Source organism: Drosophila gunungcola, assembly GCF_025200985.1.
Source record: "Drosophila gunungcola strain Sukarami chromosome 3L unlocalized genomic scaffold, Dgunungcola_SK_2 000002F, whole genome shotgun sequence".
Taxonomy (NCBI): Eukaryota; Metazoa; Arthropoda; class Insecta; order Diptera; family Drosophilidae; genus Drosophila; species Drosophila gunungcola.
In genome coordinates this window covers 6009450-6021779 of record NW_026453178.1, presented here as the reverse complement: position 1 = coordinate 6021779, position 12330 = coordinate 6009450, and the positions used below count along the sequence as shown (strand labels likewise).

The 12330-nt window shown below is 45.4% G+C and overlaps 4 protein-coding genes and 1 non-coding gene across 5 annotated transcripts; all 5 read left to right on the top strand.

The window, feature by feature from the left end:
* Nucleotides 1-149: 149 nt before the first annotated feature.
* Nucleotides 150-3713, top strand: LOC128257706 (polycystic kidney disease protein 1-like 3). The gene is made up of 4 exons (XM_052988840.1): nt 150-763; nt 1398-1763; nt 1829-2547; nt 3076-3713. Exons 1-4 carry the CDS (start codon nt 224-226, stop codon nt 3653-3655), a joined length of 2205 nt encoding a protein of 734 aa, XP_052844800.1. The 5' UTR covers nt 150-223; the 3' UTR covers nt 3656-3713.
* Nucleotides 3714-4797: 1084 nt separating this feature from the next.
* Nucleotides 4798-5794, top strand: LOC128257399 (uncharacterized). The gene is given in 3 exon segments (XM_052988403.1): nt 4798-5188; nt 5251-5628; nt 5631-5794. Coding segments are annotated over 3 exon segments (885 nt in total). The 3' UTR covers nt 5747-5794.
* Nucleotides 5795-6485: 691 nt separating this feature from the next.
* LOC128257202 (accessory gland protein Acp29AB-like) lies at nt 6486-7407 on the top strand. Its single transcript, XM_052988087.1, has one exon. It carries the CDS (start codon nt 6536-6538, stop codon nt 7274-7276), a length of 741 nt encoding a protein of 246 aa, XP_052844047.1. The 5' UTR covers nt 6486-6535; the 3' UTR covers nt 7277-7407.
* Nucleotides 7408-7836: 429 nt separating this feature from the next.
* Nucleotides 7837-7908, top strand: Trnap-cgg (transfer RNA proline (anticodon CGG)). Its single transcript has one exon. It is a non-coding gene; the product is annotated as a tRNA-Pro (tRNA).
* A 523-nt stretch (nt 7909-8431) lies between these two features.
* LOC128257464 (transmembrane protein 209) lies at nt 8432-10619 on the top strand. Its single transcript, XM_052988482.1, has 5 exons — nt 8432-8623; nt 8682-8986; nt 9054-9661; nt 9718-10047; nt 10109-10619. The coding sequence occupies exons 1-5, from the start codon at nt 8601-8603 to the stop codon at nt 10469-10471; spliced, it is 1629 nt and encodes a 542-aa protein (XP_052844442.1). The 5' UTR covers nt 8432-8600; the 3' UTR covers nt 10472-10619.
* The last annotated feature ends 1711 nt before the right edge of the window (nt 10620-12330 follow it).

Here is a 12330-nt window from a genome sequence, read left to right as displayed (position 1 = left end):
TAGTTTTTATATACAGCCGCCATTCAAATATAAAGCTTAAAGGTGGCATTTTTTGAAGTTCGTAATGTAAAGTTTTTTTAAAGGAGACTTCAATTTAACTCGTTTTTGAATTCCAGAGAAAAGCATTTGGATCTCAGTCAGCCGTGCTTTAAAAGTAAGCAGCTTGTTGAAAAAGATTCTTGGATATTCGATTTTTCTAAAACCGACATTTAATTAGTCAAAAATGATATTCAAAAATGTGCAGAGCAAGGATTGGGCATGTTTCTGGGTGACTTTTGTCGTGCTGTTGGTGTGCCTCAGCCTCATCTCAGTCTACTCGGGATTTGTGCACGAGAGCCAGAGATTCAGGACGATGATGGTGACCCTCATCCTGGTGCTGTTCTTCCAGTTTCTCATCTACGAACCGCTCCGGTTCTTGGTGCTGGCCATCGACTACGCCACTTGGCCGCAGGAGGAGCCGCCCTACAAGGCGGAGAAGGGCATGCCCACGCAGAACAACATCGCCTACCTGAAGGTCCGGCTGCGCAGTCTGCGCTCCGAGCTCCTCATCACCGAAGGTCACCGGAACGAGGCGCTGAACCGGCGGTACAAACACATCACTGGCGACCTCGTGCTCTACGGCCTCATGTTCCTTACCCTGATGGTGATGGTGGTGATGCAGGCGGACCAGTACCACTACTACAACACCTACAACATGCAACGACTCTTCTGGGACAACACCTCGGAAACCTTTGGCCTGTCGCAGATATATTTGCTCTATCAGGTGGGTGGGCTTACTAGCAAACTATACATAACATACGCTTAGAAAACCAAATTCCTCGATTTTAGAAACAAATTCTTAACATGGCCTAAACAATGAGCCATTCATGTATATGAAGAAAAATGACTTTAAAAATGTTTGTGTCGTTCCTATGGCATCTATAAGATATCGTTTTCCGATTTAAAAAAATTAAAAGCGTAATTCTGAACTTTAAACCATTACTACATCCAAGATATATCCAAAATAAAATTTTAAAAAAATTAAAAATTGAGATATACTTTTTTTTTATTAATTTCATAAATCATTTTCATCAATCGTCCGATTGTTATCAATTTTAAATCGTAATTCAGAAATAATAAACCATTGCTATATATTTAGATACTGAAAAACAGCAAAGTTATATTTTTTTTCCTTTCCCCGATTGTTCTTATGGGAGCAATATGATATAGTCGTCCGATCTGGCTCGTTCCCAATTAAATACAGGAGTATAAAAGTAGGTTAACTTTTTACAAAACTTTTAAAGCAATGGTCAAAAGAAGCAATGTTATACCTTGTTGAATTCGTCATAAAATGCTCAATTAATTGGCATTCACGGCCAGTAAATGTGGCTCATGCTGAACTAAGCAATGTCCTTCAGATCCACAACTTCCTCAGGATCACCATGGTCGAGGCGTTCTTCAATCCGAACGCACACTATGGCTGGTGGGCCATCGAGCAGTGGCAGAAGATCGGAGTGCTGCGACTGCGGCAGGTGCGGGGCGTGGACACCCGGATCGGACTGGGAGAGCCGCGGTGGGACGACATGACGTATGCGCCCGAGTGGCGGCTGCCCTACCAGCGAATGCACTACACGGACAAGTTCTGGCGCATCTACGACCCCTTCAGGCCAGCCAAACACGAGCCCAGTTTCTTAAATGGCTTGCTGCTCAACTTCGATCACCACGGCTGTTTGCATCACTACCCGGAACTCGGCGGCTATGTAGTGCTAATGATGAGCACAAAGGTGGGGTAGTATATATAATATATTATATATTATAAACATATTTTAGTCTGGGAAAATATCGACAGGCAAACTGCCTGAAGCAGCTCGAATACCTGCGGAAGTATAATTGGCTAAACCAGAATACCTCGGCCCTGTTCATTGACTTCACGATGTACAATGCGGATGCGAATGCCTTCACGGTGCTCACGTTGCGCATCGAGAACTCGCCGTTCGGACCGCAGATACCGCGGGTGCATGTGGACAGTGTGCGGATGCTGGCCACCGTGGAGATGAAGACCAAGGCGGAGCTGTTCGTGATGGTCGTGTACGCCATCCTGGTCATCCAGTTCGCACGCGGAGTGCTCTCGAAGATCTGGCACGATCCGGGCAGCATCCGCCAGGCCTGGACCATCGTGGATCTGACCATCTGCATGCTAAACGTGTTCCTGCTGGGCCTGTCCATAATGCGGGACATCGAGACGAGCACGCTGCTCGAGATGATCGAGACGTTCACCAAGGGCCAGTACCTGGACTTCCAGCGACCGCTGCGCCTGCACCAGTTCATGGCCATCGTGAAGGGCTTCCTCGTCTGCATCACCACGATGCGGCTGTGGAAGGTGCTGCAGTTCGCCGCCGTCTTTCAGCACTTCACCCAGACGCTCTTCTCCGCCTGGCGAGCGGTGGCCAGTCTGGGCGTGATCATCCTGGTGCTTCTCATGGGCGTCGGCATCGCACTGGCCGTGCCGAATGGCAACAACGCAGTGGTCTTCCATCACCTAATCAAGGCCGTTGTCACCTGCTTGTGGTAAGTACAAACCCTCCATATATATATAGAGTCTTTGGTATGTGTTTATGTCTTGTCGGAACTCACAGTGTTATAACATTTAAGTAATTATATTTATCAAATTTGTTTTGAATCTTGGTCCTAACCTATCCCAAACTAGGCGTTCTTTTATGGGTTTTCTATAGCAATTTGACAGAAACATAAATACAAAAATTAGAAATGTTATAGCTTTGATGGACTGATAAAAAAATGGAATATTAAAATTTAATACCTAACTATTAAATTAAAAGTGGTATAATAAATATTAGAATTAAAAATGAAATTATAATATTACATACAATACATATTAAATTAAATGATCATATATTAAACATTTAAATCAATGTGGAAAATATTAGATATATAGTTCAAATTTGGTTTAAGTGCATTTTTTTTGAGTTTAATGTGGTTTAAATTTTAAATAAATTTTCAGATATTTAAATCAAACATGTATATATTTTCTTAATATTTTCATATTCATAAATCAAATAATAAAAATTTTTGTTTCAGGTACTCAGTGGGCTACAACGCTGGCATCAGGCCCACGGAATTCTTCTACGGCGGCCTCGTCCTGGGGATCCTGCTCTACCTGGTGCTGGTCTTCCTGCTGGCCATCATCCTGCTGAACGTGTTCGCCTCCGTAATCTATGACTACTTCCATGTGACGGGCAGGGACTTGAAGGAGCATTTGGGCCGTAAGCACATCTCCTTCCTCGAGTTCCTTATCATCGAGTACGGGGATGTGTGGCGCCGCTGCTTCAGGTGCCTGCGGAGAAAGTACCAGCCCAGTGGACGCACAGTGGCCCAGAATGTGGAGCGGGCGCTGAAGGAGCAGGAGCTGGACAGGATACAAAAGAGACGGAGAAAATCCCCAGAGAAACGGCTCACCAACGAGGAGCGGCAGGCGGATTACCTGAGACGCGGCGAGCGGATGTTCAAGCTCATGGCCATCCTGAGCCTCCAGGTCGAGATTCTGGAGTGTTTGATGTTGGGCGATAAGGACGGCAATCTGCCCACTCCGCCGGAATCCGACTCCGATCCGGAGGACATGCCAGAAATGTATCGCAGGCGACCAAGTATTCCGCGGTAGTCGGTCGACTCAATACTACATTATGTCATTGAACTGTTCATTTGATCAGAATAGGATATTGCAATGGCATAACTATTGTAATCTCCTGTTATTATTAATTTTTTCTTCATAAATTAAAAATATACTTAAAATAAATTATTTCAATATTAAATTTTAAGAAATCTTTTGAAAAGTAGCATGAGACTTTAAGCGCTAATCGCTACAGCTCATGATATATCTTTTAAATTTGTCAGTGAATTTTCAAGGTCTTTACTGGGCACATATTCAAACTGAGCACAGGAATTTCACAAATTTATTAAATAGAAGCTATACTTACATAATACTACAGTTATCTTCATTATAACTTTTATTTATATATATATATATATATATATATATATATATATATATATATTATATTTATATTTCCCCCTTTTATGGAGTTACCTTGAAAACATATCTATAAATTACTGTCATTAAAAGCCTGTAAGTCGATGGTGTGAATAGGGTAAACACGCAAGTATATAGAGACAAGAACAGTCTAAAACATTGCGTCAGTCTTCTAACAACTCTTTCATCGGTTGTCTTCAAGCATTTTCCATAGGCTGAACTTTCTTTTACACCAAAGTGAACTTCTCCAGACCCTGTCGACCTCGCCTCCCCCTCGTTCCCCTTGGCTAGGCACGCCCAGCTAAAATAAGCAGCGATAAATGATTTAATTAAACGGAGATTGCGCCTTCAGCTTTTCAGTTTGGGGGCGCGAATAACTCCACTAATTTCCATTTGCTTAGCTACGAATTTCGGCTGCACACGCTTTATTTCAATTTAGACCCAGAGAGGGACCAATTGGCAACTACATGCCCGATGCTCCGGCTGATGAAATGCCATGCCTGACGAAAGAGTGTGGAAAGAACCGTCTGGCAATAAATGTACATTCAAAACACATTGAAGAGCTCCCAAGCTGGCGGCTCTAATAGTCGCTGCCGAAACGCACTGCAGACGGCTCAATGCCAGCAACCAAGCGGCCAAATTGTCTGCCTGCAATTTGTCGCCACCGCCTGTAATGCCACCCACTCCAGGTGACGACATGACTACATGTCTGCCCATGGTTATGGGTACCCTTATAAAATCCACGGCTCTGAAGGCGGCGCACTCAGTTGCAAATGTTCGCGATCACAGGGAAGTTACTCGCGGCCTTTGGCCTTTGGCTCGGTTTCTTTATGACAACAGTCGTTGCCGCGCAGGCGCTGAATTCGTCCAAGGAATCCGACACCTGGAAGCCCCTGCAGCCCCAAAAACGGCAGGCCATTGTGAAACTTGACCCATTGGGCTCTGCAGCAGCCAAGAGCTACGATCCACCGCCGGAATTTTACCGAGGACCAGGTTCAACGACCTCCAAGTTGGACAGCACAGCAGCCGGGTTTCTATCCAAGCCCATTGGCGCACTGCCTCCGGCTGGTGGAGGTCATCAAGTGGGCAGCCCGAACGATAATCTCAGCGAGGCCTACGACAAGTGGCGTTTGGGTGGGAATTTCCAAGATCGGATTAGCGTGGGTGAGTTGAGAAGGAGCCGGAAATCGAAGGAATATCTAAAAGATTATGTTGTTTCTGGGCAGGTCACTATGCCGGCAGTGGCGGTGCTGGGAAAAGCTATGGCTACGAAAGTCATCCCTATCCCTACGACTACGGACCCTCCAACGGACATGGCTACGAGCCAGGACCTGCTCCTGGTCACGGCTACTCCTCCAGCGGGGAGTCGGGACTGGGAGTGGGAGTGCCGTACCACGCGTACAGACCCCGACCGGATCAGGGTCGCTACCCAGGTAGTCCACCAGTGGACTACTCCTACGGCCCGTACCCCATAGACTCGCACGAGATCGTCGCACACAAGGGATCGTCGGAACTGTCGCCCAAAGCCCTGCTGGCCAAGAGCTTCCTAATTCCGCTGGCCAGTGCCACCGTTCTGGGCATCGCCGCTGCCCTGATCAGCAATCCCCTCTGCTGCAGCTGGCTCCGGTTCCCGGGATAGGAGTGGGCGTGGGCGTGGGCGTTGGACCCTCAGTGGTGGGCAAGCGGAAGAGGAGAAGACGGGCTGCGATGTTACGGAATTGAGCTACTCGTTCTGTTCTTTTCATCCAATGTCTTTCCCTCCAAAAACTCTGTATGTCAGGAAATATAATAATATAATATATAAAATATGTGTTTATTTCAATTCGAGATTACAGGTTCCCAGAAATAAAAAAAAAACCACCTTGGAACTGAACTTGGAGAGAATTAAACCAACTCTCTGATTGGGCATTTATGTTTATGTACACTGGTAAAAAAATGGAAGAGGTAAAACCAGTTTGTCTATTGAATTCCAAATGTTATATTTCTTATTTAAATTATATAAAATATATTTTAAAAAATGTGAAAAATTTTAAATTTTAGGTAGTTTCTGTTTGATTTTAATGCAAAATATTAAATTTTAATATAGTTCAAGTTTAAATAGAATTTTAAGATGTTAAAATCAATTCCAAAACTAGTTAAATGAACAACTTTAAAAAAATGTTATATTTTTATATTCAAAATTACTAAAAAACGGAATGGATGACAATCAATGCAAAAAACATTTAAGCTTAGCACTAAATATTTGGACTTACTACGTTTTGTTTGTTAGTTGTATAACACGGTGATGTATTTATAAAATATGTTATCAGAAGCTTGCAATGCAGTCCACATTTAGTAGTGTATCCTATTGTCGAGACAGCCGACTTCAGCGACTTTGCTAACTTTTCGACAAGGCGGTGCAAAACATCCGCTGAGTTATCAGCTTTAATGCAGAGCTCTTGGAAAGTCAGCAAGCAAAGTCAGAATCAGTCTTTCAAAAGCTTTTGCTCTCACTGGTCGTTTAATTAAAACATGTTCAAGTCTTGCATTTATTGTTTCTTGACATTTCTGACATGCAATCTGCATGGATTCGTGGCAGCAAGACAGGTCAATCCGATTCGATCCGTGTGCCTGTTGAACGACCCGCCAAATCAATGTGGAGAATTCTGCCTTGAGGCACTGAAGCCAATGCTCGATCACATTGCTCTTCACCAGAAGGAGTGGAGCACTTGCGATCCTCAGAAGCTTAACGATAGCCAGGAAAGACTGGACCGAATCGAGTCCAATCTGCAGAAGTTGCTGGACCAAAGGGAAGCTTCCTCGAAGAACATGGATCGGATTGAAGCCCAACTGGCAGCCCTGCAGGAGAGTCTATCCAAAGCTGGCAAGGGACGTATATCTAACCTGTTCACGCGGATCGGAACACGATTGATCTTTATCGAGAAAGAAATTCGTCAGACCTGGAAGGGTGCCGAAGCTATTTGTCGCCAAATGGGCGGTCACCTGGCGACCATTCAAGACCAGTCGGATCTGAACGCCATCGTCGGGAAACTGGACAGGGGCTGCAGCTACTGGCTGGGCTTATCAGACGAGGCCAAGGAGGGGGAGTTCATATCCATGGCCTCTGGCAGACCAGCTCCCTTTCTCAAGTGGAAGGTTGGTCAACCAAACAACTTTCAGGGCAGGGATCACTGCGTGGACATTTACAATGGCGAAATGTACGATACGGACTGCAACGATCCTGAATACTTTATCTGCGAGGCTGTTGGATAAATTATATAGTAACAGTAACTTTGTTAGTTACTTGCAATGTACTGTGCATGTTATAAAACTTAAGAAATTTTGTTTGTGGTTTATTAATTGCTGTCGTTCAACTTAATAAATTAACCAAATTTGTTTGTCAATATGAAAACAGCTCATAAATTCCAAGACCCCTTATATCATGTTAATGGTAATGGATCATCTCAAGTTCAAGTTTCTACGTCGTACTAAGCTGATATGTACTACAGCTAGAAGCAGCAGATTTGGAGCATATTCTATGTTTTAGGGTACTAATACCAGTACTGCGCCAGAGTGAAATTGAATATCAAACTCATTTCAGTGGCTTCTGAAAATTCAGGATTTCATTTTAAGTCCATATATATGCAAATTATTGTCTACGACAAGACACCAAAGATCACTCACTGACTAAGTAGTTTTCCAAGAGTGTTTTACATTTCTGGGACCATGATGACGTAATATGTATATATGGAAGTATTTGAGTGGGATTAAATGATTGAGTTTTTGCCAGCGCTAAACTTACATTGAGTAATTGGCCGACGGCGGTTCAACCCGGCTCGTTGGTCTAGAGGTATGATTCTCGCTTCGGGTGCGAGAGGTCCCGGGTTCAATTCCCGGACGAGCCCAAGTGGAAATATAAAAATGTATTTTTTATTTTTTCCAAAGCTAAAATAAACTTTAAAATTATTTCCAGCAACAATAGCTTAAAAAAAATAAAGTTGTTCAATACATCTTTAACCATACCTCACTACTTCTGTGAACTGTATTGTAAATGTTTGTTTCATAGTTATAAGTAAAACAAATATTTTAAGCCATTAAGAAACAAATTTTTAGTTGGCTGTTAACTATTTTTTTTAGTTTAAATGTAACTCTTGTAAGCTGCAGAAGTGCAAGAAATAGCCATAAAGTATCCAGAACAGCAACACTGCTCAAAACATAAATTTACATTGTTTTACATGCATCTTACAAAATTATTCTCCTCAAGCTTGTAGAGCGACATCTAGCTCTCAGACATATTAACGTGTTTTCCAACTCTAACACTAATGGCCAGAGCGGCGCAAAAGGTTTGAAACTTGGATAGATAAATAGTGAGGGGAAAAAATAAAATTTTTATATTTCTCTTGTATATTTCGATAGCAACTTATCGACAGCTGGGCCATCACTTGCTGCAATGACTGGCGTATTTTCCAACTCTAAAGCTTTCCAGCACTAATGACCAAACAAGCATTTTACAGAAGGGCCACACTCAGCAAAACCGCCAATTTTCCGGCATTTTCGCAATTTCGGACACTCTGTTTTAAAATTTCGCCTGCAGACAATGAATTTACCCAGGAGCAACTGGTGAGTGAGCGGAATGAATCCAGAAATCAGAGAATTAACCCCTTTAAACAACCCACAGCTCGCCGCTTAGCAGAAATCCCGTTGTGCAGCGCAGTCTGGACTTGCGACTGCGAAGCGCCCAGGCCCGTCACTACCTCAAGTGGTGTTCCATAAACGTACTGCTCCTGGCCCTGCTGCTCTTCGACATGTGGCAGGCATGTCGGTCCGTCTACCGGACGTACTGGTTCCTGGCGGAGTGCACCATTACCACCTTGATAGCCCTCAGTGCGCTGGCCTGCTTCGGCAAGTATTTGTGGTTATGGTTTGGCGGCGACCAGGTGATAGGAACCGATAGCCAGAAGTGCCTGCTGGACGGCCGGGAAGGTAAGGAAGTGCCACCCGATGTCTTGCCTAGCCACTAAATCCCTGCATTTCCTCATTATTCCCGCAGAGAACTCTTTTCGGACAGTGTGCGCCAGAGCGGTGATGAAACCACGCAGCTACGAACCCGACTCCGATGCCGAGGACGACATACCCATCATCAACTGGCACTCCTCCTTCGAGGACTCCTGCTGGGGCTCGCAGTCGATGCGCCGCAGTCCCAGTCCCACCAGGACTCCGCAGCAGACGCAGCAGAACACCTCCTACAACTCGTCGATGGTGCAGAACAACTCGCTGAACGCCAGCAACCTGAGCAACGAGTCCACCTACATGTCGCCCTACGCAGAGGTGCGCCGGGATGACTTCATCACCGACATCCGCAAGCTGCCCGCTTTGATGAAGCAGGCGGAGCGGGAGCGCAGCATGGTGGACAGCTCGGAGGCGCCCAGTGTGCAGAGCATGGGATCGGCCAACTCCTTCTGGAACTACTGCAACAATGCGGCCTACATGCTGAAGACCACCATCTACCAGTTGTCGCCGGCCCCCGCTGCTTCCACCGAGAATGCTCCCACCTCCATTGAGGAGTTCGGTGGCTTCCAGTTCAGGGACAGCAATTCGGAGGTCATCAAGCGCATATCCACGGACAAACTGTCGCAATACGTGGCCAACCTGAGATTTGTAAGCTGAAACTGGGGACCATCTTTACAGTCTACTTATTTGAACCGTTTTTCTAGTGGATTTCCACCACCATACTGCAGCGTTTGGTCAAGGAGATCAACTATGTGGACGATGTGTTCCGCCAGCGGGGTCTGATCGACCTAAAGATCGGATCTGTGAGTCTGGAGCGACTGCGCAAGACAGCCGAGAACCAGCAGTTCGTGCAGACCTGCGCCCCCATGCTGCCGATGCTGCTGCCCTTCCTGGACTCCTTCAGCAACCAGGAGTACCTGGTGCAGCGCATCAAGGAGCTGTCGCAGGGCTCCTGCATAGCCGACTACCGCTGGAACTCGGGCAAGACGCACAATGGTCAGGAGTGGGGCGACCACTTGCCCACCGACGCCGCTGTAAGGGTGCATCCCTACTAGGAATTATGCGACTATTAACACATTTATTGTCATCTCATAGATACTGTTCCATTTGTTCTGCGTGTACTTGGACAGCCAACTGATGCCGTTGCCGCAGGGCGGCGGGCGGCCCTTCCACTCCCGCTACGTGCTGATCCGCGACGAGAAGCGCTCCACCAAGGACGTGGTCAACGCCGTGCACAACAAGGCGCACTGCGCCATATTGACCACCAGCAACCAGCTTAACCCCAAGTTCAACTTCATCAGCGACAAGGAGCTGCACAACTGTGTCTACGATCGGAACAACCTGTTCTACGTGATCATTCAGTTCCTGATCTACATGCGCCAGCAGCAGGAGTCTGCCTTGGAGTGCGTCAATCTGGGCAAGAGCGGCATAAACATCTTGTGCGTCATCGAAGACTGAAGCCACTACCTGTAGGACTGACTACCTCTAAACACTCGTTAGCATCTCTAAGCATCCCACTCTGACTCGACCATCGCTTGATGTCCGCGCGCATCCTCATCCATCATTCGTTACTATTAAATTATGCACATGGCAATTATTAAGTTAACATACGACAGTTGCGGTTTTGCGGTTATCAAGTGTCATGTGCGGTGCGGTGCAGTGCGGTCGGTGCAATTAACTTGTTTGGCAGTCGGACTGCGGGAAGATGGGTGCACACAGGTGCCCGGCCTTAATTGCCCTTTCATGACTCTCACTATTGGCCGTATTGGACGTACAGCCCGGCCAGTTGGTGACCTGGTCAATGGCCCGGCCTGCAAGCTCCCACATGCTCGCCACTTTACACTTCCGAAAGTGACAAAATTAATGGTTTCCGTCGAAGCTGTCGACATTTTGTCGAGTGAAAGACATTGAGAAAACGCTCCAAAGCGAAGGAGTCGCTGGCAGAAGGCCCTCGAGGAAGTGGCTGGAGGAGCACAGGATGGGCGCTCTCGAACCGGCCGCATTACCATTTCTCTTGGCCACGCTCATTTCTGGGCTCTGGCTTGACGTTGAATCGGTTGGCTGGTTATTTTAATGCTACCCCTGCTCCCGGATGGCTGGATGGCTGGGTGACTGGATGGCTGGCACCTCGGGTGAGTAATGTGCCTGGGCTGTCAACTTTACACTTTTATCCCTCGCATTATATTTGCTTTACCTACACAAACACTCAGCCATCCACCCACCTATTCGCTTGTGTGTGGTGTGATATGTTTTCCTGATACTTTTTCTCAAGTTGTAAATTGGCTTAAAAATAATTTGTCAAAGCATCTCAGCCGGCGGAGATGCGATGCCTAAAATGGGAGTTGGAACTTGAAGCGCGAAGCGCGAAGCTTCGAGCTGGGAGCTGGTAGCTGGAAACCTTGTCTCGAGCCATTTTCTTGTCACAATATTTTGGACCCTCGGCTGATGGAGTGAAATTCCTTTAAAGAAACGCATGTGCGCGTCTTCATATCCAATTAGAAAAGTTTTCCTTCGACTGCTCCGTAATTGTGTTGATTAGTGCGGCTCGCTGGGCTGCTCCAGAGTGGGTGGTGGATGTGGATGTGGATGGGGATGAGGATGGGGATGGGGATGGGGATAAGGATGGGGTGGATTTGCTACTCGCACCACGCTGTTGACAAAAGAAGCCTTCTTGGATGGTTGGCTGGGTGGATTGGGCGGGCGTCCCCAGCTGCTGGCACTTTAAAAAGAAATTCGCATTAAATTCGATTGGCAATCGTCTCACACTCTCGCTCAATGGGCTTTTTTTTTACGGCTTACACAAATTTTCATCTAGTATCGCTTTGAAGCAGCTTAACTATCCCTGAGATGAGGACGTCTTCGGGGGCATGGCATGGGCGGTCAGGAGGATTCCAAGTGGAACACTTGTCAGTCGATGAAAAGGAAAGTGACGTATTATATCTTTCAGTAAGTATGCTTAGTATTGGAGTAACCCAATTCCAATTTAAAAACTATTTTAAGTGTTACTCTAGGCATACCTGTTACAGTAACCAAAAATGCTTTAATATATTTTATTCAAACATTTTGAAATCTCAGATAATTTTTACTGGACAAATATTAACATTCGGTTCGCTAGTAAAAAAAAGTGGTAAATAAACATATTTTGTGCTTAATTTAAATATTTTTCGCTTTGGTTTTCATACATTATTCAAATGGCATTTTTCAGAATTGATTTTAATATAAAAGATTAAAAATATGTTAATAGTTTATCATCCAGTTTAATATGCGTTGTATTTAATATTATGATGCAATACTTAACTTAAATATTAAATACAAAA